A 24201-nucleotide genomic window follows, 5' to 3' on the forward strand; every position below is an offset into this window, starting at 1 on the left:
AGGGACAGCCAGGACTCTCTGCAGATCCACGTCTTAGGCCGACACTTGGCACCTAGGTAAAATAATGTATGATAGACACTATACAAATCACTTGCAAATTCTGAGGTCTATTGCAGTCTGCCATTTGTATGTCGATAATTGTTTTGTTTATGCAAGCACTCTTATCTTTTATAGTTAAATATGCACATACAGAAGATGAATCATATTTTAAATGTTATTCACGAAAGTAAATGGGTTGAGAACGTAAATATTCTGAATTTAACAATAATTGCACTGATTAATGTGAAAGGGGTCCACAACCTTCAGCTCAGGCAGCCTACACTAGGGATGTCAATGATTCTGCTCTAGGGGCATTTCGGTACCTAAATCATAAATTAATCCAGACCCATTGTGAACCAAAGAGTAACAAGTGGCTCGGAGTCTTGAAGCCATCAATGTCTTTATTTAAAAAATAAATACAAAGCAATACCCTGCCAGGAATTATTATCCATTCACTATATATATATATATATATATATATATATATATATATATATATATATATTGTGAATGTTACTTTAATCTATACAGGATAACCACCTTGGTCCTTGGAGTCCCCCCTCTCCACACTTTGTATTTTTCATTCATACACTGCAATGGATACATTTGATCAACGAGCAATATCGAAATGCTAGTATATCACAAAATTAAACATTTTGGCAAAGCACTCAGTTGCAGAAGTTTGCTGTGCCATTAGTAGAATCACATGATGTGCGAAGAACAGTGATTGTGCTTTGAAATCTTGTGAGCAGAGAGCTTTGCCAGTTGACCTTGTCCTTTCCCTGATATTCTACAGCAAGTAACAAACAATGTATAGAAATGGCAATAACTCATATAGCAAAGTGATCTGGAATATGATCTTCTATCATGTATCAAGTCACATTTGACTATAAATGTGTAAACTGTACAGAATATAGACATCCAATGTCTAGTTCTTAACCGATGTGTGACAGTGGTGACTCAAGTCTTATGTCCAGGAGTTGAGACCAGGCTGGACACACTCGATGGAAATTGACCAACTGTGCATGTTGAGCAGAGATGCAGAATTATTCTGGTCATCCAATGAGAGTTAGGCGTCTAGTACGAGACCTGTGAAAGAACAAAAATACAGATGTAAATGTAATGATTCTATTTGCTGCAATGTAGCACTTGGAATCGTTATAGGTTCACTCTAACAACAGGAAATCTGTCAAACTTATTCTAAGAGAATGCACTTTCGCAATACCATTTAAATTTAAATCAAGGGTGTCTAATTTAGGGCTAGGAGTGCCCATCTAGGCCAGAGTATTAGGATAGTCTCACAAGGTAAATTTACATGTAATAAATTTAAATGTATTTCACATTTTTCTATTAAACAACTTTACAAGTATAGTTGAGAATATGATCTCTTTACAGTATAAAAATAAGGTAAGAAAAAAAAGTAAAAAGCAAAGATAGTTAAAGCCTTTTGGTCAATATTGTAAATGTATTTATTTATTTATAATCTTATAGAGCAGCAGCTACCCACATAGATCACAGAGCTAATCAATAAGGTAAGGTGTTTAAAATAACTGTCTTCACCCTTTTTCTGAAATGAAAGCAGTGAGGTACAATTTCTCAGAGACTCAGAAAGAGCGTTCCATAATTTGGGACCTAAAGCAGTGAAAGAGGGGCTACTGATATGGGTCAGTCAGAACCTAAGCACAGTACACAAGTCCTTGTTCATTGATCTTAACATACGTGTGGGCTGATAAGCCACCACCAGGTCCTGGATATTCCGTGGACCCAAATCAGCTTTAGCCCTGCACATATAGCAGAGGGCTTTGAATTGGATGTGTTTAGTGATCGCGAGCCAATGGAGCTCGTAGAAGAGATGAGAAACCGAAGCATGTTTTGGCAGCTGAAACAGAAGCCTTGTTGCTGATTTCTAGACAAATTCCAGCTGTCCAATCGAAGCCTTATCAATGCCTAAATAGCGCACACTGCTGTAATGTAGCCTTGATAGAATAAGGGCTTCAATGAAAGTCCTTTTAGTTGGCGGAGGGAGCATCCAGATAATCTTTCTCACCCACTTGAGCACCCCGAAGCAAGAGGAGGTGACTTTGGCTACCTGAGGCTTCATAGACAGACTACCGTCCAGTAGAAAGACCAGGTTTTTTATTTTCGATTAAGGGTTGAGAAATCAGGATGGAAAACAGTGTTTGAAGGATTAACTAAATGGTGAAAGCACTAAAAAACTCATAGACCTAATCTGTGATGGATCAGCCCCTCCTGGACCTACAGTGGACAGACCAATTGAAATTATTTAAAGTAGCAGACAGTGGAACATCTTCGTATCATACAATTGCGAAAGTGGAGTAGAACATATGAACAAAACTGCACTTTTCTTGGTAAATTTCGATGGGGTTGACCAGCCAAAATTTATTGGGAGCAAAATCCATAGGTTGTGAACTTTATCACACCATCTGTAATTGGAACCCCTGCTCACACACACATCTGCACAGGGCCATAATACAAGGCAGCTCTTGTAATTGAGGCCTACTTTTAGTACGGACTGGTGAAGAACTATGAGGGAAAGACTAAACCATTAAAACGTATGTCGTTTTTCAGAGTACGCAATTATTAGCAGGTATATATAAATATATATATTTTTTAATATTTTTATTTGCATTTTTAACCAACATAAACACAGCTGGCACATCACAAGTGATTAACCATACACCTCTTCGCTCCCCTGACCCCCCATCCCCCCTCCATAAAGACAATACCAAAGTCATCAGCATATCAAAATCCAACCCCTGCCTACAGTACATCTGTTCGCATAGCCCATTAAACAGCCAGCGGCCCCCTTCGAGTCCGGGGCCCCTATGCCACCCCTCAAGACCCCAAAACACGGTCTCATTCAGCAGGACCCCTAGCACATCAATCAGGACCCAACCCTCTGTCAAGGCCATGATAGCTCCTCCACTTTCCCCATACTCTTTGGAATTTTCGGGGACAGCCTCTAGCTTTATAGGTGACCCTATCCGCCGCCATATACAGATCCATACAGATACAGATCCATACCTCGTCTCCCTTCCTCCACCAGGGACGGTGACGTTGCTCCCCACTCCCTCGCTACATCCCTCTTCGCCACCACCAGGGCCAGCACAATGAAGATCAGCTTCTCTTCCAGAGTATCTGTTTAAGATATCCGAAATCCCCGAACCTCCGGCTCTTGCCTAACCGCACAGGCCACTATTTCAATGGTGAGGGCGAAGAGCAGTGGAGACAAGGGGCACCCCTGCCTTGTCCCCCGCCTAATGGGAAAGTCATCAGTGAGTTTCCCGTTTACCTTAACTCGGGCTCTAGGGTCAGCGTACCGGAGTCCCACCCACTTCCAAAAATTAGGGCCAAAACCAAACTTTATCAAGGCCGCCTCCAGGAAGGGCCAGTGTACCGCGTCAAATGCTTTTTCAGCGTCCAGGGAGAGGAACAAATGTGGATCATCGTGCCTCTCAACCTCCATGAGCCAATTATGTGTCCTCTTCAGGGTTTGCCTAGTCGCTCTGTCCGGTAGGAATCCAGTCTGGTCCTGATGTACCAGGCCTGAAGTCACGTGGCGTAGGCGGAGAGCCAAGATCGTCGCTAAGAGCTTAACCTCCACATTCAGGAGGGAGATTGGACGATAGGATGCGCAGTCCTCCGGAGGTTTACCCTTTTTATATATGGGTACAATCGTGGCCATCTGCAGATCAAGTCCGTCACCCAGGCTTTTAAACTGCTGCTCAACATCAGTCAGTCGCCGAAGCACATGCGTGTCTCTGTCAGACAGGTACTGCTGCTCTAAAGTTAGTATTTGGATTCCAGGGAGGAAAGTTCCGCCTGCGCTTTCCGTTTCTCCCATGAGATTCTGATTTGGGCCCTATCCCAGGGCACTGTTTTATATGCCTCCCATACTATCACACCTGATTGCACAGAACCTACATTTTCAGCAAAGTACACTTTTGTGTCAGCCCTGAGGCCCTGCATAAGTTATGTGTTCTGTATGTCCCAGGCCGCCAGTCGCCATCCCCCGCCCCTGGCCCCTGTATTCCCACCCATCCTAACCAAGAGGGGCGAGTGGTCCGAGAATCCCCTTGCTAGGTATTCGGCCTCAACATCTGCCCCAAAAGCATGTCTGGGGAGGAAGACATAGTCCAGTCTTGAGTGTACCTTATGTGCCCCTGAGTAGTATGAGTAGCACCTGGTGTCTGGATGCAGCCACCGCCAGACGTCTTTCAAACCCAACGTCCCCACGGCGAAGTAGTCGGGGGATCGTCAGCCTGGTTTCCCGAGCGGTCCATGGGGGTGGACATTACATCATTGAAGTCCCCACCTATGATGTGTGTTGTGTTGTGTCTGATGCGTCCAACAGGATCTCGGCCATCCCTGAGAGGGTCCTGGCCTGGAGTTGGGGGGGGGGGGGGGCGTAAATCGAGACTACTTTAGCAGGTATATATTTATCACTACATATTTAGTAATATTTAGTAATTTTATGCACTTGTGTTTTAATTTAAGGAAATATTATACACGTTTCCTCACGTATTTTTAATTTAACATAAATTAAGTAAATTCAATAACAGTATTCTACAATTCACATACAGATCATTCTTAAAAGGGTATGATTAAAAAAGTGGAAACAAACAATGTAAATATAATTCTAAGAGAAAAAATCCTAATACGTTCAAATATAGATAATACAGGGTGGTGGCAGCTCCTTGTCTATTGCTCGTGAGGCGGGCAGATTGCGAGGGAATCCTCCTCTGCTTTTTACTTTACCCCAGCTGGAATTTTTAAAAACTGCTTATTACTGTGTTGAAAATCTGTGTATTCAACTGTACCTTTTTTAAACATTCTATGTATGTGTGCATTGCTCCCTTCGCCCCGTTCCACCGCGGCTTTTGCGTGCCGTTTGTTGTGGAGAGCATGGTCAGGCACCATCTTTCTTGAGTCCCAGGTCCCGGCGTGACCGTAGGCAGCGGTCTAGCTGGGGGAGGGGCTTGGGACATAAATAGCAATGGCAACTCGGACGCGCAGCGGACGCGCGCAGCGGACGCGCAGCGGACGTGCGCAGCGGGCGCGCCGTCTGCGCGCTGAAGGAGCACCAAAGGAGGGCCCGTCTGTGCCCGGACGTGCCTAGTGTCAGACCCCCTGCTCATCCACTCTTGATACGAAAGGGTGCTAGGAAAAGGTATGCTCGTAATGATTTATTGGCACTTAATACATCAAGATGTGGGGTGGGAAGCCCTTGGGTGGTTGCTGACTGCTCCTCTAAGAAATGCCTAGCCTGTAATTTTATTTTCCATCCCACTGCCATTAGTTCCGCACCAGAAAGTAGTAATTTTATGCTGATCAGAGCAGGGCTTATCAATGCTCGGTCCCTGGTTAAGCATGCTGCGGATGTCTTTGAGATTTTGGCGGATAACCAATTGGACCTTTTTTTTTATCACCGAGACTTGGCTCAATGATACTTGCGCCTCGGTGGTTGAGCTAGCTGTTCCCAGGGGCTTTAAAATCACGAGGGCAGACCGCCTGTTGTGAAGAGGAGGCGGTGTTGCCGTGATATACAGGGACAAATGGCTCTTCTCCTACGAGCCCTCTGAAGATTTGGGTAATGGGGAGATGCTTCATTTTTCCCTCGTGCTTAACCCTTACTTCACGTTGGGAGGTACGTTGGTGTACCGGCCTCCAGGATATGCTGGCCAATTTATTGATGCTCTGGAGGAGGTTATTGTGCCCCGGGCTCTGAGATTCACGAAGTTTCTCCTCTTAGGGGACTTCAACATTCACGCGGATGCCTCAGATTCTACGGAGGCCCGTCGTTTAGATGACGCCTTGAATCTTGCCCAACTTAAACAATGGGTTGAGTCCCCAACACACGTGGGGGGGCACATACTAGATCTAGTCTGTTCTAATTTTAAAATTTCGTTGTCATGCCCTCAGTCCGTGGCTTGGTCGGATCACGAGTTAATTAGGTTTTCCTGGTCCTTGGATAAATCCACAGGGGCCGGGGATACTCTTCCTAATGTCCACCCCCAGAAGATTAATCTAGCCGCTCTGGCTGACACCCTATCCCGTGACCGACCTCAATTGGGCTCTGAGGTGGGTGAGGCTGTAAGGAGCTTTAACACATGGGTGGAACAGGGGTCGGCAGCCTCTGTGAAACAGGGTTGTATTAGCAGAATGCGCTTCTCCCCCTCAAAGCCATGGTTTTCACATGCTCTATGGGATCTGAAATTAGGTTGTAAAAAACTCGAACGTAAATGGAGGCAGGGCTATCAGCCCGAGGCGAAAATGGCTCTGCGAGCTGCACAGAGAGACTATTATGCTGCAATTAAGACTGCAAAAAGCAGCTACTACGCAGGAAGAATTGCTAAGGCCAACAATAATGGTAAAGAAATTTTCTCCATTGTACAGAGTTTCTTATCGCCCTGTGCCGTACAACCTCGGTTGCCCTCTTCTGGAAAATGGTGTGAAGAGCTAACCTCCTTTTTCATTGAGAAAATTGCAAAGATTCACGATGGTCTGATTACAGTCTGCCATGACAACAAGACCCCATCGGTGCTGCTTTCCTTGCCTGCGCTTAAACCTGCTGATCAGTTTGAGGTTTTTTCTCCGTCTGCAGAAGCAGATTTCCTGGTAGTATTAAGGTCCATGAAGTCGGGGTCCCCAACGGATCCTTGCCCGGCCCGAGTGCTTGGGGGAGTGGCTGAGACAGTATGTGGGGAGGTCACTCAGATAGTTAACCTCTCCTTTTCTACTGCGACTGTCCCAACCTGTTGGAAGCAGGCTAAGGTATTGCCGCTTCTAAAAAAATCCGGGATGGATCCAGCCGCCCCGTCAAGCTACCGGCCTATTTCTTTGCTGCCGGTGTTGGCTAAAATTTGCAAAAAAATGGCGTTTCGCCAATTGGACAATTTTGTTGAGACCTCTAATGCCTTACATCCGGCCCAATCGGGGTTTCGGGCAGCATACAGCACCGAAAAGCCTTAGTTGAGGTGTCAGAGGCTATTCGGGAGTGCCTGGACGGAGGCGGCAGAGCGGTTCTGATTTTGTTGGATCGCTCTGCCGCCTTCGACACAGTGCCCCACGGGCTTCTCCTTACCAGACTGTCCGCCATTGGCATTACTGGCTCGGCTCTAGACTGGCTGACGTCATTCCTGAACAATAGGACTCGGCAGGTCTGGATGCCACCGCATGCGTCCTCGCCGAGAATACTCTCCACTGGAGTTCCGCAGGGGTCTACACTCAGCCCCTTGCTTTTTAATGTTTACCTGACCCCTCTGATCTATCTGGCTGAGCATCTGGGGGCAAAAATAATTGCCTACGCTGACGATACCCAACTTCTGTTTACCTGGCCAGGTGACGATTTGGATACGTCAGCTGTTCAGCTCTGTCTCTCTTCTGTTTTTCGCTGGCTCGCACTTGCACAGTTAAAGTGCAATGAGGAAAAGTCTATGGGAGGCCCGGCTAATAATCTGGGTGTTTGGTTCGGAAATAATTTAAAATTTGAGGACCACATTAAAAAACTTACAGGTATCTGTTTTGGCACCCTGAAAACTCTACGTAGATTTTTTCCACTACTTCCAAGGGAAGCTAAAGAGTCACTGGTGCGTACCCTCATTCTATCTAGGCTCAACTATGCCAATGCTTTGTTCAGTGGCCTTCCATCCTATCTGATCAAACGACTCCAGGTGGTTTAGAATGCGGTAGCTAGACTCCTCTTTAATATTCCTAGGAAGTCTAGCGTCCGCTCCCACCTGTGTAGTCTTCATTGGCTCCCGGTGGCACAGCGTATTTTGTTTAAATCGCTGGTCCTCTCTTTCAGAGCGACGCATGAGTTAGGGCCGCTGTACCTGAGAAAATGTTTCTCTATGTATGTCCCTAATCGTTGTCTCAGATCAGCCAATCAGTGTAGGATGGTCCTTCCTAGATTCAAGTATGCTAGACTGGGGGGCCAGTCTATATCTGTTACTGCAGCCAGAGCCTGGAATGCACTCCTCTTTCATCTCCGCGCATCTCAGAATATTGCCCAATTCAAGAAAGGCCTAAAAACTCATTTGTTTAACTTAACTACCTAACTGCTCCCACCGCCTTCTGCCTCTGCTCTCCTCACATACCCTCACGCGCCAGGATACTCGCGAGTAATAGAGCGCGCTACAAAACACTCTGTAATAATAATAATAGAGGGTGCATCTTCTTTTGTACATGAATTTTCCCAGTTTTGCATTGGAACACAAATGCAAAATCCAGTCCTCAAAATACATACATTTACTAATCTTCCAGTTTCATGAGATAATTATTTTCGCTATTCTTAAACCATCCTTATGAATTGTTTTTATAGTAATTTCAAAACGGCAGTTTCATCATCATACTTAAAAACATTTAACATTTTCAATAGCAAGTTTAATCTGAGTTTCCAACTCCATGGTCCATAAATTTAGATTGGTAAAGGATAACTCTCTGACAATTAAATCAGGGCACCACCTCAAGGTTTGCATGTGCAGCATGTATTCAAACTTTGTTTGTGTCATTTTGTCAATGAGTGGCATTTTAGAAAGACAAGACACAACTAAATCATGATCAGTCCTAGCTCTATTGAAGTGTAAAAATCTGAATTCGAATTTCCCCAGAATCCTAAGTGCTCTATGTAAGTGGTTCTTGAACGTGGAACTTCTGTGGACCCCCACTGAATCATTATTGGAATCTGGGGACTCCCACTGAATCATTGCAATCTGGGGAGCCCCAATGAATCATTGCAAGCTGGAGACCCAAGACCTAAGCATTTTCGATGATTTGTACCACAAAAAATACAAAAAAAGCTTTCATCCAACAAATTAAAAAGTTATGAAATATTGTATTTCATTCACAAATAATTAATAAAAAAAATAATAATTTCAATAATCAGGCTGGAGATTTTCTAAATTCAATTGAAGCCACTCATCGGCCATACTATATTCCGTTTGATGCACTTGCACTACTCCCACAAATTAGTCTGAGGATACAAATATCAGAACCCTTAATATTTTCAAAATGGTTTAAAACTTTAAATTTTACTTCTTTACTTTTATACACTTTCTTTTAACTTCTGCTTACTTTTCTAAGCAGAATGGGCTTCATGGACCACAGGTTCCCTAGCCTCAGGTTAGGAACCACTGCTCTATGCTAAGGAGGTCCTTTGATACATTGTATGCCTGTGAAGAACCTCCCATCAGCTACATTGGTCTACGATTGCCAAATGATTTTAAGAAAAAATACAAAGTGTAACCCCGCTTCACCCTAGACAGGTGAACCAGCTTGTAAATTGGGAACGCTCCACATTAAACCTGGTTATTCAAATTAACCTGCTGAAAACACTTTGTAAACCGATATACAGCTAGGCTTTGTAAAACACTAGAGAATTTTAGTTGGCATTTTTAAAAATTGCAACTAAAAGCCAGTTTGTTGTGTCTGCAATTTAGTTTTGCTTTCTGTAGTGAGGCAGTCTTTGAGAAATGGAGATATATGAATTTTTATTGCACGGTATTTATCACCTCCTACCCAGGTCTCCCTTTGTGTCTTTAGAAACATCATTTCAAGGGAAGTGCTGATAGGGGAAGCATGCTTCTTTGCAGATTGAAAGTTGCAACCAACTCCAGTGGGTAAGGAAGGGGGTGAAGCTGGCTCAGCCTAGGACCTCAGATATCAGGAATGCCTGTGCTCTCCAACCATTAAGTGAGAGCAATATTGTTTCTGTTTCCCAGCATACGTTGCAGAATTTGGCTAATGGCTTTATGCAGCAGGCTTTGGGGGCATAAGTACTGAGTGCAGGCTATTGCTGAAGACCACACAATGCACTCTGAACCACTAGGAAGGACCCAGGATTTGCTAAGCAAACACTTTGGGCAGGGGGACAAAGTATTTCATAACTACATCATATCATAGATGACATCACTGAAGCTGCAAATGGTTTCTCTTTTCTACATTTGTTATCTGGACATGTTGAATGACTGGACATATTGAATTATTTATGGTATTTTTTGGTCATGTTGGATTTGATGTGTTATACACATCCATAACAGCGATATGCTTCTCACCTAAAACATTCCGGAAGGAAGAAAGCTGCAAAAGTCACAGTAACGTAACCCCCATTAGGCAGTGGCGTGATGCAGAATGACCAGGCCCCCCCCTATGGAATGTTAAAAGGGGCTCCTGAGTCTCCCATATCTAACAGATATTCATTGAACTTGGGCAGAATGGGGCCCCTTTGAAGGGCTGAAGGGCCCATGGAGGGTTAGGGGATGCCCTGTCCTGCAGGGACCTGCTTTATGGTAGGCCTGGGCGTTAAATTTTGTTCAGTTTGCGGAATTTGCGGAATTTGGGTAATTTCGCGTTGCGCGGAGAATGAGAAATTGCCCAAAATTCTACGTTCCGCGATTTTGCAAATTTGTTTTGCTTGTTCTCGTTCTAAAATGCGTGTTCGCAAGATATTTCCCCCCGAGCACGCCAACAGCGATTGCGAACAGTAAAAAAGCATCGCGAACAAGCAATTCCGTGTGTTAGCGGAATTTGTGCGTGTTCGCGGAGATTTTTTATCATTTCGCGGAGATTTGCGTAACGCGATTACGCAAATTCCGCCCACCTCTACTTTATGGACCTGCCATTAGGAGGTCTGGCCTGATTGCCTCAGCTGTATTCAACTTCAATATAAGGACTCTGAATTGAGTGTCTTACTAGCCGCACAGACCCAAAGAGCCTTTGATTGGTTAAAAAACATAACCCACCCTGTAAAAGATGGCCTAGTCACCGCACTAGAAACTGCACCTTGTGAGATCACCTAGCTGCACATGGGCTGTATGAAGTCTTTCACTGCTGCAATCTTCACTTCCACCTGTGCTGATGTGGTTGCCTAGACAGACTAACCTGCTGGCGGTCTGAACTGTTGTGTAGGTTTAGAGGGCACTACCTGCTGGAAGAAGACAAGAGCACACGCAATAGGGTCAAGAGGGTGTTGGCCTATGGCAGGTTGTGCACCAGGGCCACCTGCAGCAATCTCTGTAGAGTCAGAATGCACATGAATGTCTGTGTCAGACCAGTGTTATCAGGAGCATGCCAGTCTTTCTATGTCACATCTAGGCCATAGGTACAACAAAGACCCACCAACATTTTAGAAATTATCAGGAGGCAGACCAGAGGCGGCGGGGTCCTTGTGAAACCTTTGTCTGCGTCCAGAGTTTCAATGCGAACCAAAAGTAACCATATCAAATACTTTCAAACTAGCCCCATGTGGCATTGACAAAACTTAGGGGCCTATAAGGATGGCGGACGGACCTGCGTCCGTCCGCCACCACCGAGGTGGAGGGACCGTCCGCAGGGGCAGCGGCGGTCCCTCCGGTGCAATTAGGATGTGACCGCCACCCTGGCGGTCACATCCCGTATCTTTAACCTTGCGGCGGGTGCTGCTTGGAGCAGCACCCGCCGCAAGGTTAAAAATGCATGTTTTACATTTACATGCACAAAGCGGCAGGCACCGCGCGGTGCCTGCCGCTTTGTGCATGTAAATGCTGTGGGGTACCATAGGTACCCGCCATGTGCACCCCCCACCCCCGACACCCTGGGGGCCCGCAACGGGCCCCCAAACACCAAAGACCACATGCTTTTCCAGGGCGGAAAAGCCGCCGTGGAAAAGCATGCTTCAATGCACATCGTAATTTGGCTAACGGTGTCTTGCAGACACCGCCACCAAATAGCCCTCCACACCCCGCGGATCAGCGGCGGACGGACCTGCCATCCGCCGCTGGTCCCACCGCAATCCCACCGCCATCCTAATTTGGTGGTGGGTGATGTCTGTGGCCGCGGCGGTGAATCCGCATCCTCCAGGCCGGCGGTGGCTTCCACCGGCCCGGAGGATGCGTATTCACCGCCATCCTAATCGACCCTTAAGTGAGGAAGTTTAACTCTATTCAGAGGAGATTGGCTCCCTCCCCCAAAGCCCACATAAAAGAAACATTTTGAAACATTCAGGCCAAATGGAGTATTTTTCAAAAAAATATTTTATATGCCGGAACATTTTCCCATACTTCAGCATTTGTCTCATTATTCACAGGAAATTTTTCGCTGCAGTAAAATAATATATGTGCGGCCATAAAATACATATTATATGCAAAATAGTTACACATTAGACAAATTGTTGTGCTAAAAGAAAATATCATTGAGAACACTATGCCGGTAGAAAATAGGAGTTGTATATCCTGTTTCAGGACAAAGTGCCCATGACCGCTCCTGTGCTTGTTTGTAGTCGATCAAACGTTGAGAGTTGGAAAAAAGAATTCCTTCTGAATTAAAGTTATCAATGCCACATTGAGGCTGTCATATGCAAAGTGTTTTCAACGTATATCTGAGGGTTGTTCAATATTCTATGTTGCTGCTCATAATATGATGTTCGATAATCGAGCAGGCCTTGGTGCTGCACATACGTGCCTAAGGACTATTCAATAGGCCCGCCTACATTGGGGGTATGTTACCTTTACCACAAATATTTTACCACAGAAGTAAGTCCCACGTAAGGTACTCCACAACAAGGGAGTTTACCATGCAGATAAGTCTTTCTTTAATGACATTAACTATGAATATATATATATATATATTTACGAAAAAGCAAAGGTTAAAGAGATGTTATATAGTTAGGTGAAATGTCAGTTAACCTTTTCCATGCGTCGGACGGCCCCCAGCCGTCCGATGTCATGGTGGGCGTGTGCCTTGGACGGCCAGGGGCCGTCCGATTTGCGCATGCGTCAAATTCCACCACCCTGCAGCAGAGTGTGCGCCGCGGCGAAGCGGTTAAAACTTAACTGAAGTAACTATAGTAAATATATATATTTGTTTAGCACGTCCCTTGTGTCCATGCGTCTTGCAATTTCTGTTGATGTTGCATCCAGCCAATCAGTTTTCTCTGTACTGCAGGATCGGTCGTTCTTGTAGTGCTGAATCAGCCAAAGGGAAACAAAGCCCTCTTGACCATCAGATTACTCGATTCTTTTTTTAATTCATGGTACTGCTAGAGTACTGTGGTAGTCCTGCGGGACCAACCGTCCAGATATCACTAACACTTGAACCTTAATTTCTCAACAAAGGCTGAACAAATTTACCCCAACTCACGGTTTGCTTTGTAAAAAGATCTAGATTCTGACAAATTAGATTTTTTAAAATGCTTCTTAAATTTCCTATGGGAAACTGCATGGGGAAAATGCATTTTGAGACTACCCCTTTGTCTGAGAGCCCACTAGACAGATGACTCTGAAACGTAGGGCAAATATTTGTGAGAAGACTGTATTAATAATGGCTGATTGTGTGGGAGAATGAATTTGTATGCCTGAAGCTTTTCTTACCTCTTTAAGGTGAAATGATTTATTGGAACATCTATGTTTTTTATGCAGGTAGATTTAGATAACCCAGGCACAATTTGAAAGCCACATGAAATGCTTCACTCAAGTATGGCAGCCAAGCAATGAAGTATTGGGACTGGGATGGCATCAGTCCTCTCTTTCTTGTGACCCTTTGAATCCTTTAATGGGTGAATTTTGAATGATATAAATTACCATAATGTTGTGGACTTCACTTGAAAACAAGCATCGAGACACGCCGAAACGTGTCTGCTTGAAATAAATAAGAAATGTAAGACCCTGTGAGTGCTCCGTGCCGTTTCTTTGAAACTAAACATATAAATATACATATATAATGTGCGTGTGTGTGTGTATATATATATATATATATCAGTGTGTGTGCATTATGCATTGTAAAGTATGCTTGGTATAGTCATGTGTGCTAATGACCTAACAACCTACATTTTACTAGTGGTGATCACTGATGTTATGGCCCCCTATGCCAGAGACTGTGAACCATGTTCAGACTAATGCAGATTACTATTAGTCTTCGATAACTGTTTTCATTGTTGCATGTCACTACATGATCCATCCTAATATCGCCATGCAATTCATAGTTTACCACAATTTCATCTTAGCAAGTAGATATATAAGAATAATTTTAATGTGACTGTGATATATAAACGTTCTACTGTTTGTTATAAACCCGTCCAGCCCATGGAATCTATGCAGTACTGATGGGACCAGTAACTGACAAATGTATCCACAATCACTGCTTAGATCCAAAGGAATGCACACACTCCGGGATGCCACCATATGTGTTTATTTGCTAATAGATATTATATATATATCACCACCCGACATGTTGTGGCTTGCAGCTTTCCTCACTGTGTCACACCGTAGTCATGGTTATGAATTTAAAACTGAAAAACCACTGAAATTTGCCAGTTGTGGTTAGCCCCTGTGAAATCATAATTATACAATCTTGTATTAATGATTGATATGTGCACATGTTGTCAAGCACTCATACCTTACATACCCTTATTTGAATGTCATTTCTACATTGCTTTAAAGCTCTTAGTATTTACAGTCATGCTGGCTTGAAAAGACTCCTAAAGGCCGAGCGGCCACCATGACACTGTTGTACATTTGCACATCTTTGTAGAAGCCTAGCCCCATTTCGAAAATTGGCAACTAAAAGTGTGGTTTTAGGAAAAGTAACAAAGTTAGCACTGTTACATAACTTTTCCCACTTTTAAAGGACATCTTGTATTTTCCCAGTGTGAATGTCTAGCCATCTGCTTCACTAGATACTTTTTTTTAAAGTAACAACTTTTGATCACGTTGTTGTTCAATAGACTTGCATTAAGCAGAAATGTACATATACAGGAGTAATTTTACTACTTTCAGTGCAATGCTGCAACAGACCCGATTTGAGCGAGTACCCTGGAGATGATAGCTGTCTTTTAATTATTTTACCATGCTTTCTATTTTGCTTGCAGGCAGGTCACTCCCCACGCTTCTGCACGGCTCTGCCTGCATTGTTTTTGCCTAATCTTGCATTTTCCCCTGTGCCTAACTTGCTTTCTTGCCCAGACTTGTTTTTATTCCCCTGTGCCTGTACTTGCTTTCTTGCCCAGACTTGTTTTTATTCCCCTCTGCCTGTACTTGCTTTCTTGCCCAGACTTGTTTTTATTCCCCTGTGCCTGTACTTGCTTTCTTGTCCAGACCTGTTTTTACTCCCCTGTGCCTGTACTTGCTTTCTTGCCCAGACTTGGTTGTCTTTCCCTGTGCCTGTACTTGCTTTCTTGCCCAGACTTGTTTTTATTCCTCTGTGCCTGTACTTGTTTTCTTTGCTAAACTTGTTTTTCCTTCCAGTGCCCAGTTCTCCCGCGGCCCCCGCCCGTTATGCCCGCCGCTGCGTCCCCGTGGTCCTGCCCCATGCAATCCCATTCGCCGCCCCGCTCCCGCCTTCCAGCTGCTCCTCCCTCCCACATCCCCTCATATGGAGGCCGCGCAGCAGACATGCACAGCGGGCGCACCACTGGCACGCCAAAGGCGTGCCTAAGGCAAGCCCGTCTGCACCCTTCCAAGCCTGGACTGCGCACAGGGCCAGAACCCCTGGAACCTACGAATGCCACGACGCCTGACACCGCTACGATGCCAGAACCCTCCAGGCACTCAACACCGGATGATCACACACCTGCTTCCAGGCCGCCCCGAAGCGCACCCACGGAGCTTTCACCTGCCGGAACTGCAGCTTCACAAGCATCCACCCCACCATGCTGCCAACCAGGAAAGAACCCAACCACATCAGATGCATCCTCCTCAACACCTGCTCTGCCCGCAAACACGCCGTTGAACTCTGGGACCTACTCGACTCAACCTCCCCAGACGTCGCCTTCCTGACAGAGACCTCGCTGAACCCCACCTCGGCACCCGACATGGCCATAGCCATCCCGGAAGGCTACAAGATCACCCGCAGGGACCGCACCAACGGAGCAGGAGGAGGAATCACCATCATCCACAGGAACACTCACAGAGTCTCGTCCAACACCGACGACACCCTCAGCACCGCCGAACACCTGCACTTCCAGATCCACACCGACCCCAACACCACCCTCAGAGGAACCCTCATATACAGACCCCCCAGACCCTGACCACAGTTCAGCGACTCCATTGCCGACTTTGTCAGCACACACGCCATCGCCTCCATGGACTACATCCTCCTCGGGGACCTGAACTTCCACCTCGAGGACAACAACGACACTAACTCCACCACCCTGACCGACAACCTAGCCAACCTCGGACTCAGACAACTCGTCAAAACACCCACCCACTCCGTCGGTCACACGCTTGAACCCATCTTCTCCGCAAGCCCCACGTCTCCTTCAACCACACCACCGAACTCCACTGGACCTACCATCGCTGCATCCACTTCACCTTCAAGAAACCCACCACGCACCACCGCACCCAACAGATGCCTCTCCGCTGCTGGAGCAAAGTCACTGAAGACCAGCTAACCACCACCCTCGCCCAGAGCCCACCCTCCTACCCCACCGACCCCGCCACCGCCACCCGCAACCTCAGACAGTGGATCAACGACTGCGCCAACACCCTCGCCCCGATCAAGAAACCCTCCAACAGTCACACTAACAAGAGAGCCAGCTGGTTCACTGAAGACCTCCAGGCCTCCAAGAAAACCTGCCGAAAGCTGGAGAAGACCTGGCTCCGTGAACAAACACCGGACAGTCACGCAGCCTACAAAAACGCCACCCGCAGACACCATCACCTCATCAGATCCGCCACAAGGGCCTCCTTCAAAAAGTGCCTAGACAAAGCACACAACAGCAAAGAGCTCTTCAACATCGTGAAGGAACTCTCCAACCCCAGCTCCAACACTAACGACGTCCCACCCTCCCAAGACCTGTGCGACTCGCTGGCCACCTTCTTCCACTGCAAGATCGCAGACATCCATGACAGCTTCAACGCCACGACTGCCCCGACAACCACTGAGACCTCCGTCCCCACGACCACCATCCGCACCAACCGCCTGCTCTCCTGGACCAACATCAACGACGACGACACCATCAAGATCATGAACACCATCCACTCCGGATCTCAGTCAGACCCATGCCCACACCACAGCTTCAGCAAAGCCAGCACATCCATCGCACCCGATCTCCAGAAAGTCATCAACACCTCCTTTGAGACAGCAACCTTCCCGGAGAGCTGGAAGCACGCCGAGATCCACACCTTACTCAAGAAACCCAAGGCGGACCCCAAGGACCTCAAGAACTTCCGGCCCATCTCCCTGCTCCCGTTCCCACCAAAGGTCATCGAGAAGACCGTCAACGAGCAACTGACCCGCTACCTCGAGGAGAACAACATCCTGGACCCCTACCAGTCCGGGTTCCGCAGCAACCACAGCACCGAGACTACCCTCATCGCCGCCACCGATGACATCAAATTCCTGCTGGCCAATGGGGAAGCGGCGGCCCTCATCCTCCTGGACCTGTCAGCCGCCTTCAACATGGTCTGCCACCACACACAACGAACACGCCTCCACAACACCAGGATCCAAGAGAAGGCACGGGACTGGACCACCTCCTTCCTCTCTGGCAGAACAGAGAGCGCCCGTCTTCCCCCCCCAAAGCCACCGAGATCATCTGCGGCGTACCCCAGGGGTCATCCCTCAGACCAACTCTGTTTAACATCTACATGGCACCGCTCGCCCACGTCGCCCATCGGCACGACCTCAACATCATCTCCTACGCCGATGACACCCAGCTGATCCTCATCATCACCAAGGACCCCCACACCGCCAAAACCAACCTTCACAAAGGAATGAAGGCCGTTGCTGAATAGAAGAGGAACAGCTGACTGAAACTGAACTCGGACAAGACGGAGGTCCTCATCCTCGGATCCACCCCTTCAGCCTGGGACGACTGCTGGTGGCCGACCGCACTGGGAACCACTCCAACACCCACCGACCACGCACAAAACCTAGGGGTCATCCTCGACTCCACCCTCTCCATGACTACACAGGTCAACGCCGTCTCCTCCTCCTGCTTCAACACCCTCCGCATGCTCCACAGGATCTACAAGTGGATCCCAACTGAAACCATAAGAACGGTCACCCAGGCCCTCGTCAGCAGCAGGTTGGACTACGGAAACGCCCTCTACGCAGGAGCCTCGGCCAAACTCCAGAGACAGCTCCAACGCATCCAGGACGCCTCTGCACGCCTGATCCTCAAAATCCCTCGCCACAGGCACATCACACCCCACCTCAGAGACCTGCACTGGCTCCCGGTCAACAAGAGGATAACCTTCAAGCTCCTCACCCACGCACACAAGGCACTCCACAACACCGGACCAATGTACCTCAACAGACGACTCAGCTTCTACACCCTCACCCACCAGCTCCACTCCACCGACCTCACCCTCGCCAAAGTCCCCCGCATCCGAAGAGCGACCTCCGGCGGCAGATCGTTCTCCCACCTCGCCGCCAAGAACTGGAACACCCTCCCCATCCACCTTTGGCAGACCCAAGACCTGCTGACCTTCAGAAAACTCCTCAAGACCTGGCTTTTCGAGCAGTAGCAGCATTCCACACCCAAGCGCCTTGAGACCCTCACGGGTGAGTAGTACGCTTTACAGATGATATGATTGATTGATTGATTGATTAAACACATGCTAACTGTTGGGCTTCCTGACTTGTTACGTTTTGTTTTAACACCACAATCTACAACACACAATAGCCATGCTAACCATTACTCACATTTGGCACATCAAATGCCGTCACCTTTGATGTAACAAAAGCAATTACAAACGCCATAATTAATTTTATAGGTTAGATTAGATATGATATTATGATTAACGCTTTAGGCGAGGACTATGAATATATTATTTTTTGTGGTTTTCAGTATGGGTTGTAATCAAAGGTACGTTTTGATCCCAACGGGGAATGTACAGACTGGATTAATATTAGCTGAAGTATTTACCAAGGATGTGAACTGCATCTATTTTTATGTATACTCAGTATAAATGGTTTGGATGGATTTATGACATTGATGGGAAAGGACATGTCCCAGGTGGGGAGGTTTCTTAAACTGGTGCTACTTTATGCAGATGATGCAGTCCTGCTGGCAGGACTGCCCATGGGCTACAGAATCTGCTGAATTATTTTACTGTTTTAACAAAAGACCAGAAAATACATTTTCACTTAAACTCCTGACTGTACCACCGAGCTGCTCCTCTTATGTTTGCCAAGACAACAGGACAAATTAGGTCTACCATGCATGGAGGACAGGATTATATTATATTCTCTATTATTGTGGGTTCACTCTGGGTAAAATCAGTGGCTAGTCGCATAAGAGCTATAATGCACGACTATCTACTTCTCGGTAAGGGGAAAGTTATCCCATGGCGTTTGATACCCCCACAGCTTTTCAGTAGCCCACACTTTGTTGATAGCTCCACTAGGGAAACTTTCAAACTGCCCTTCCTGAAGCATTGTGATACCATGATAACTCTACGAGAACTGAATAGGACCTCGGTAAGTGACCATGCTTTAGTTTCGCTGCCAACTATGGTGGAATCTGTAAAATCAACCGCAGAGGCAAAGTTCCGGAGAAGGATGTTTATTATAAGTACAGCTTGATAGGAACCATCCACAAACCCAGCCACGGACCGGTCCTCCCCATCCAGCTGCTGCCAACACAGACTGACTCCCCTTAGTGTCACAGGTATAGATCTATGCATAACTCCGGCCCGCTGCTCCTGAGAAATAGGGTTGAATTTTATCAACCTACAAGAAATCTAAGAGCATCTAGTGTGACCTTAGCTAATATAATTAAAATCAATAAGATCAGGGCGGGTGGCTGCTCCTTTACTTTTTTGGCAGCTACCCACTGGAGTTGGCTGCATGGAGGACTATCTCGCATTTAGAAAAAACTGAAGACATGGCTCTTCCCTGACTAATGTAGCTCCGACTCCAACCTTCATTCTGCTGAAATCAAAAGGTAGATACAGTCACCTTGATATCCCCGTGGGGATGAATGTCTGTGCTCTATAAAAACCTTAAATAAATGAGTGAGCTCTTAAACCACTTACGCTACAGGTGATGATGTTAGGTTACAGAAGGTGGCATCATCAGCTGGATACACAACACCACAGAACCCTATCTCGTTTTAGTGAGAAATCCTCATCATAGATTTTATTTCACTTATGTTTGATTGAATATGGTGCATTTTATAGTGGCATTTCCACACTGCGGCGTAAGTCCCTCAGAGCTCCCTCACTGCCCGGGTGACTCGCACTCATCCCAAAGCACATTGTACATTACCTTGCTTTGTAAATTTAATGAGATGCCTAGGAAACATTTTAAAGTTACCAATCTGAGGCTCTTTTAATTTAACACAATGTAGACCGCCACTGCTTCTACTGCAGAAGCGCGCCCCCAATGATTCATGTATGGTTGTAATACATTTTATTCAGAGTGCACTTAAAATTAGGATGTGCATATATTAATGGGTTGCACTTTCAGAGCTAATGACAGAAAATACAGTATTTATGAGTTCAGTTCAGCCCCTTTGTAAATCTTGAATGTGTAAATTATTATTGGCTAGTATTTTGGTTTGATGGAATGGTTTTATTGCTTTGTAATGGGTTTTATGATCCTTTTATGGCTAATGATAGCCGAATAAAGAAGTGATTGATTGATTGAAAATGACATTGTGCTTTTAGGTGTTGTAAGTTATTGGTATAAATACTGTGAGGTCATAAGCATGAAAAGAAAAAAACCTGGACTGAATGAGCTACTCTTTCTTGGTCCTTAGAAATATATTTGTGAAAATGGCAATTTACATAGGCAAATCTTCCATAATGAATTGAGATTTGGGGGGAAATTGGTTAAAAAATAACTACTTGGATTTAGTATTGTGCAAAAAACATATGGTGGAATCTAAGGGGTTGCAGTATCTTCCTACGACAGCTACACAATAATGCACTTGGGTGAATTGAAGGTATTTTCAACCGAGCCCAAACGTTTGAGGTTAAAAACAGCCTTATTTCTGCAAAACTAGAATACAACAATGTGGCAGGAACAAATGTGTAGAAAAGGCCAGGCTGGCCTGGACGGATCACCGATAGGACAACAAGCCCACTAAAAGTTATACCTAGGCCAAAATACCAACAGGAGTGAGGAGGAGGTTACAGTATGCCTACAATGTGAGCTTTAGGTAGAGGTGGGGTTAATAAAATGTCAGGTGTGAAAGTCTTTTAAAAGTGGCGGAGAACAGAATGCCTGTTATTGTGTTTTTGGCAGTGGGAGGATATCTGCAGAACACCATGCACAAGGCCTTTTGAAGGGCAGGGCATTAGCTTTTCCCAAAAGTGCAAAGTTTTCGACCACAAAAAAAGAAAAAGCGAATTGAACGTGCTGAAACTCAAAGCTATGAATGTATGTTGTACACACATCTCTGCAGGAGGCACGTACCCTCCAAGCTATTAAAAAATGACGAAAAAAATGTGCATTTATTTTAAGAAAAATGCCACTATAATTCTGAAATATATGCAAATATTAGTTTTTTTTAATGGAGATTTTTTGTTTAATTCACGCTTAAGCATCCTTAGAAAGTCTGACTATGATATGGGATCTGAACTCACCTCATCATGCGGAGTGCACGCTCTGTTTCCTTTCTTCTTTCTTCAGTGATTGGGTAGAACACAAGGATGAGTAAGCCAATAACTATCATTGCTGCAGGCACTGCGCCAATCAGAAGCTTCAGGGTGACGATCACTCCTTCGGACTGCTTGCACGCCCCACTGCGATACCCCGAAAATCTACCAGGAAGACATATTGATGGTACTGTTATTCACATGTGCTGATTTCATTGTTGTACTATGTGACTATTTAAAATGTCTCCATATAAAGTCATCAAAATATTAACATCTGTGCCCTCCAGATCTGATTCACAAAGTGCATTATGCACATCTGGAATCTTGATAAGATAGGTTTCTGTAAATTTACGACTTTTGGAAGATTTAGAAAAATCCTCAGAAATACACAAACCAGATTGCAGGTTTCCATATTTAGAATGTACTTGCACACACACACCCCGTATGCCATTCCTCATTAGTACCTACCTTTTCTTTTTTTACTACCGATAATGTCTTTCTCCAGCTGGAGAACCACTTATTTTACTTTTCTATGAAATCTGTGGATTTAAGGACCCTTCCCTCCCTGGAAAAATCAATGTATGTGTTTTTCCAGGATGGAAAAGGCTTTATAAAATGTCTGAGAGTACTAAAAGGCTTCCAAATTTGTTGATCTTCCACAATTTGTTTTAAATTGTGGAATATTCTCCATTTGTAAATGACATTTGTAGGAAACATCCTCAAATCCTAATTCTGTGAACCAGGATTTGTGAACTGTAAATCAACATTTTGCACAAAAGTCTGTTAAATTGGGCAGTATTGTACTGCAGGCCTTTAACTTTGGCTAGGGCACATTTGCTAAGGTTAAATGTTAAATATGTCATTTAAAATGGCTATCATAGTTTGAAGTTCCTATTCGTCCTAATTGTTTTGTCTCTTGACTTCCAAGGATGACAGTTATGAGAGATGCTTCAGAATTTGCATCACCTAGACCCTAAAGCCAATGTCAAGGTCCAATTGCTCTGACATAGGTAGAGCCATTGCCCCTTAAGTTCACTGTTTTGTCTCACATATGGCAATCTTGAGGCAAGAAAACATTGATAATATTGAATAATAGATGAATAATTGTAAATTATGGGGATGTTTTCATTGAGGTGCTCTGAGTGACATTTGATAGGCAAATAGAGCCAAACTCTAGTTCTCCATGATATTACTACGAACCCTTAAGTGAAAAACATTCCATTGTTCAACATTAAGTCATCTATAAATGTGTTGGCCCCAAATCATCTGCCCCTGGCTTAAGTGGCAGAGGAGTCACGGGGAATTCATACATATCATGGCCTGCCATCCTTTTATTCGGATTTCGGTGAAAACATTCTGGCATATCCTCCTACTATGAGGAGGCAAAGGGTGTCAGTGAGTGCTTGTGGGTGTGGAGAGGTGATGTATGGAGGGGTGCAGTGCATGCTTGCACCTGTCTGGGGGGAGTATTCTCTGCTCCCCTGGACTTCTGCAGTAAGCAGGCATGGCGAGTACTGCTTATGCTCTCATCTCCTGCTCTACTGCAACTGTGACAGACCTGGTGTCTCTGGGCATGGAATTATAGGATCCTCGGTTTTCTGACCCAATAGTTCCAGGCCACGGCACAATTGGAATTGGGACTTGAGGTAGAGCTCAAATGTTTTCCAGAGTTCATGATTGAGTCTTCCAATAGAAGCCATACATAACTAATGTAATACAAATGAATGCAGTTGAAACATACACTGATGGGAAACAAGACTTAAAACAAGTCCAAAATGAAAATAATGTATTGACTGCCTTATCAGTGCATGAAGGAAAACAACAAACAACAAAGGTTTTGTGAAGCCAAGTCAACATAAGAAAATGTATGGATATATTGCAGCTTGCAGGCAAAAGTCATAGTTATATTAATATTTTGAAGGGTCTCATTAGGAGTGCCCTTGCAATCTCAATGGGCTGTTAACTGGAGTTCCATCTATATCTGAATTACAAGATCCAAGGTAACTCTGCTGGCGAGAGTTCTTCAGCTAGATACTTTATCTGCTCAAAGTAGGTGGCACATCTGGGTGAAATAATGGAGGAACAAACCATGTTGAATAAGTGCCGAAACACGATCCACGCCTGTTGTTAGCCAAACATGCAAAAACTGAAGTAAATTGGCCCTCCCTTGTAAATGATACTTGTGTCAGTAACTCTTGGGTGGATTACTGGGTGGATTCCCGCCCCACCTTCAATGGGACCCCAAGTGTTGAGCGTCACCAAAAGTCAAAGTGTCAGATAATCTATCATTGTATCAATTTGAGTATTCACAAAGTGCAAACTGGAATGGCTAGCAGGATTGACATCAAATGGTGATCCTTCTCTGGTTCTTGGAAGGGGCAGTCGACAATGACCATAAGAGCCTTTTCTGTGCTATGTCGGGGAAGAAAATCCTGAATGGTTGAAGGGTAGATGTTATACTTATCCAAGTGATTCTTCAGCTGTTAAAGACAAACACTGTGGTCCACAGTTTGTATTCCAGCCAAGAGACGATAGCCGATTGGCTAATCAGGATCAACTGTTTGCTATTTTAAATACAAGTGTAACAATGGCTCTTGTAATAGTTGAAAGCATGCTCTTT

General features: G+C 45.3%; 1 protein-coding gene across 1 annotated transcript in view; it reads right to left on the reverse strand.

The window, feature by feature from the left end:
- Positions 1-551: 551 nt before the first annotated feature.
- MFSD2B (MFSD2 lysolipid transporter B, sphingolipid) overlaps positions 552-24201 on the reverse strand; it is a 320963-nt gene continuing 297313 nt past the window's right edge. The window contains exons 13-14 of the mRNA XM_078646768.1: positions 21570-21746; positions 552-1128 (exon numbers count right to left, since the gene is read on the reverse strand). Of these exons, the coding sequence (XP_078502894.1) occupies positions 1095-1128; positions 21570-21746 (211 nt within the window). The 3' untranslated portion in view covers positions 552-1094. The remainder of the gene's footprint in view (positions 1129-21569; positions 21747-24201) is intronic.

The sequence above is a fragment of the Lissotriton helveticus genome, chromosome 6, assembly GCF_964261635.1.
Source record: "Lissotriton helveticus chromosome 6, aLisHel1.1, whole genome shotgun sequence".
NCBI lineage: Eukaryota > Metazoa > Chordata > Amphibia > Caudata > Salamandridae > Lissotriton > Lissotriton helveticus.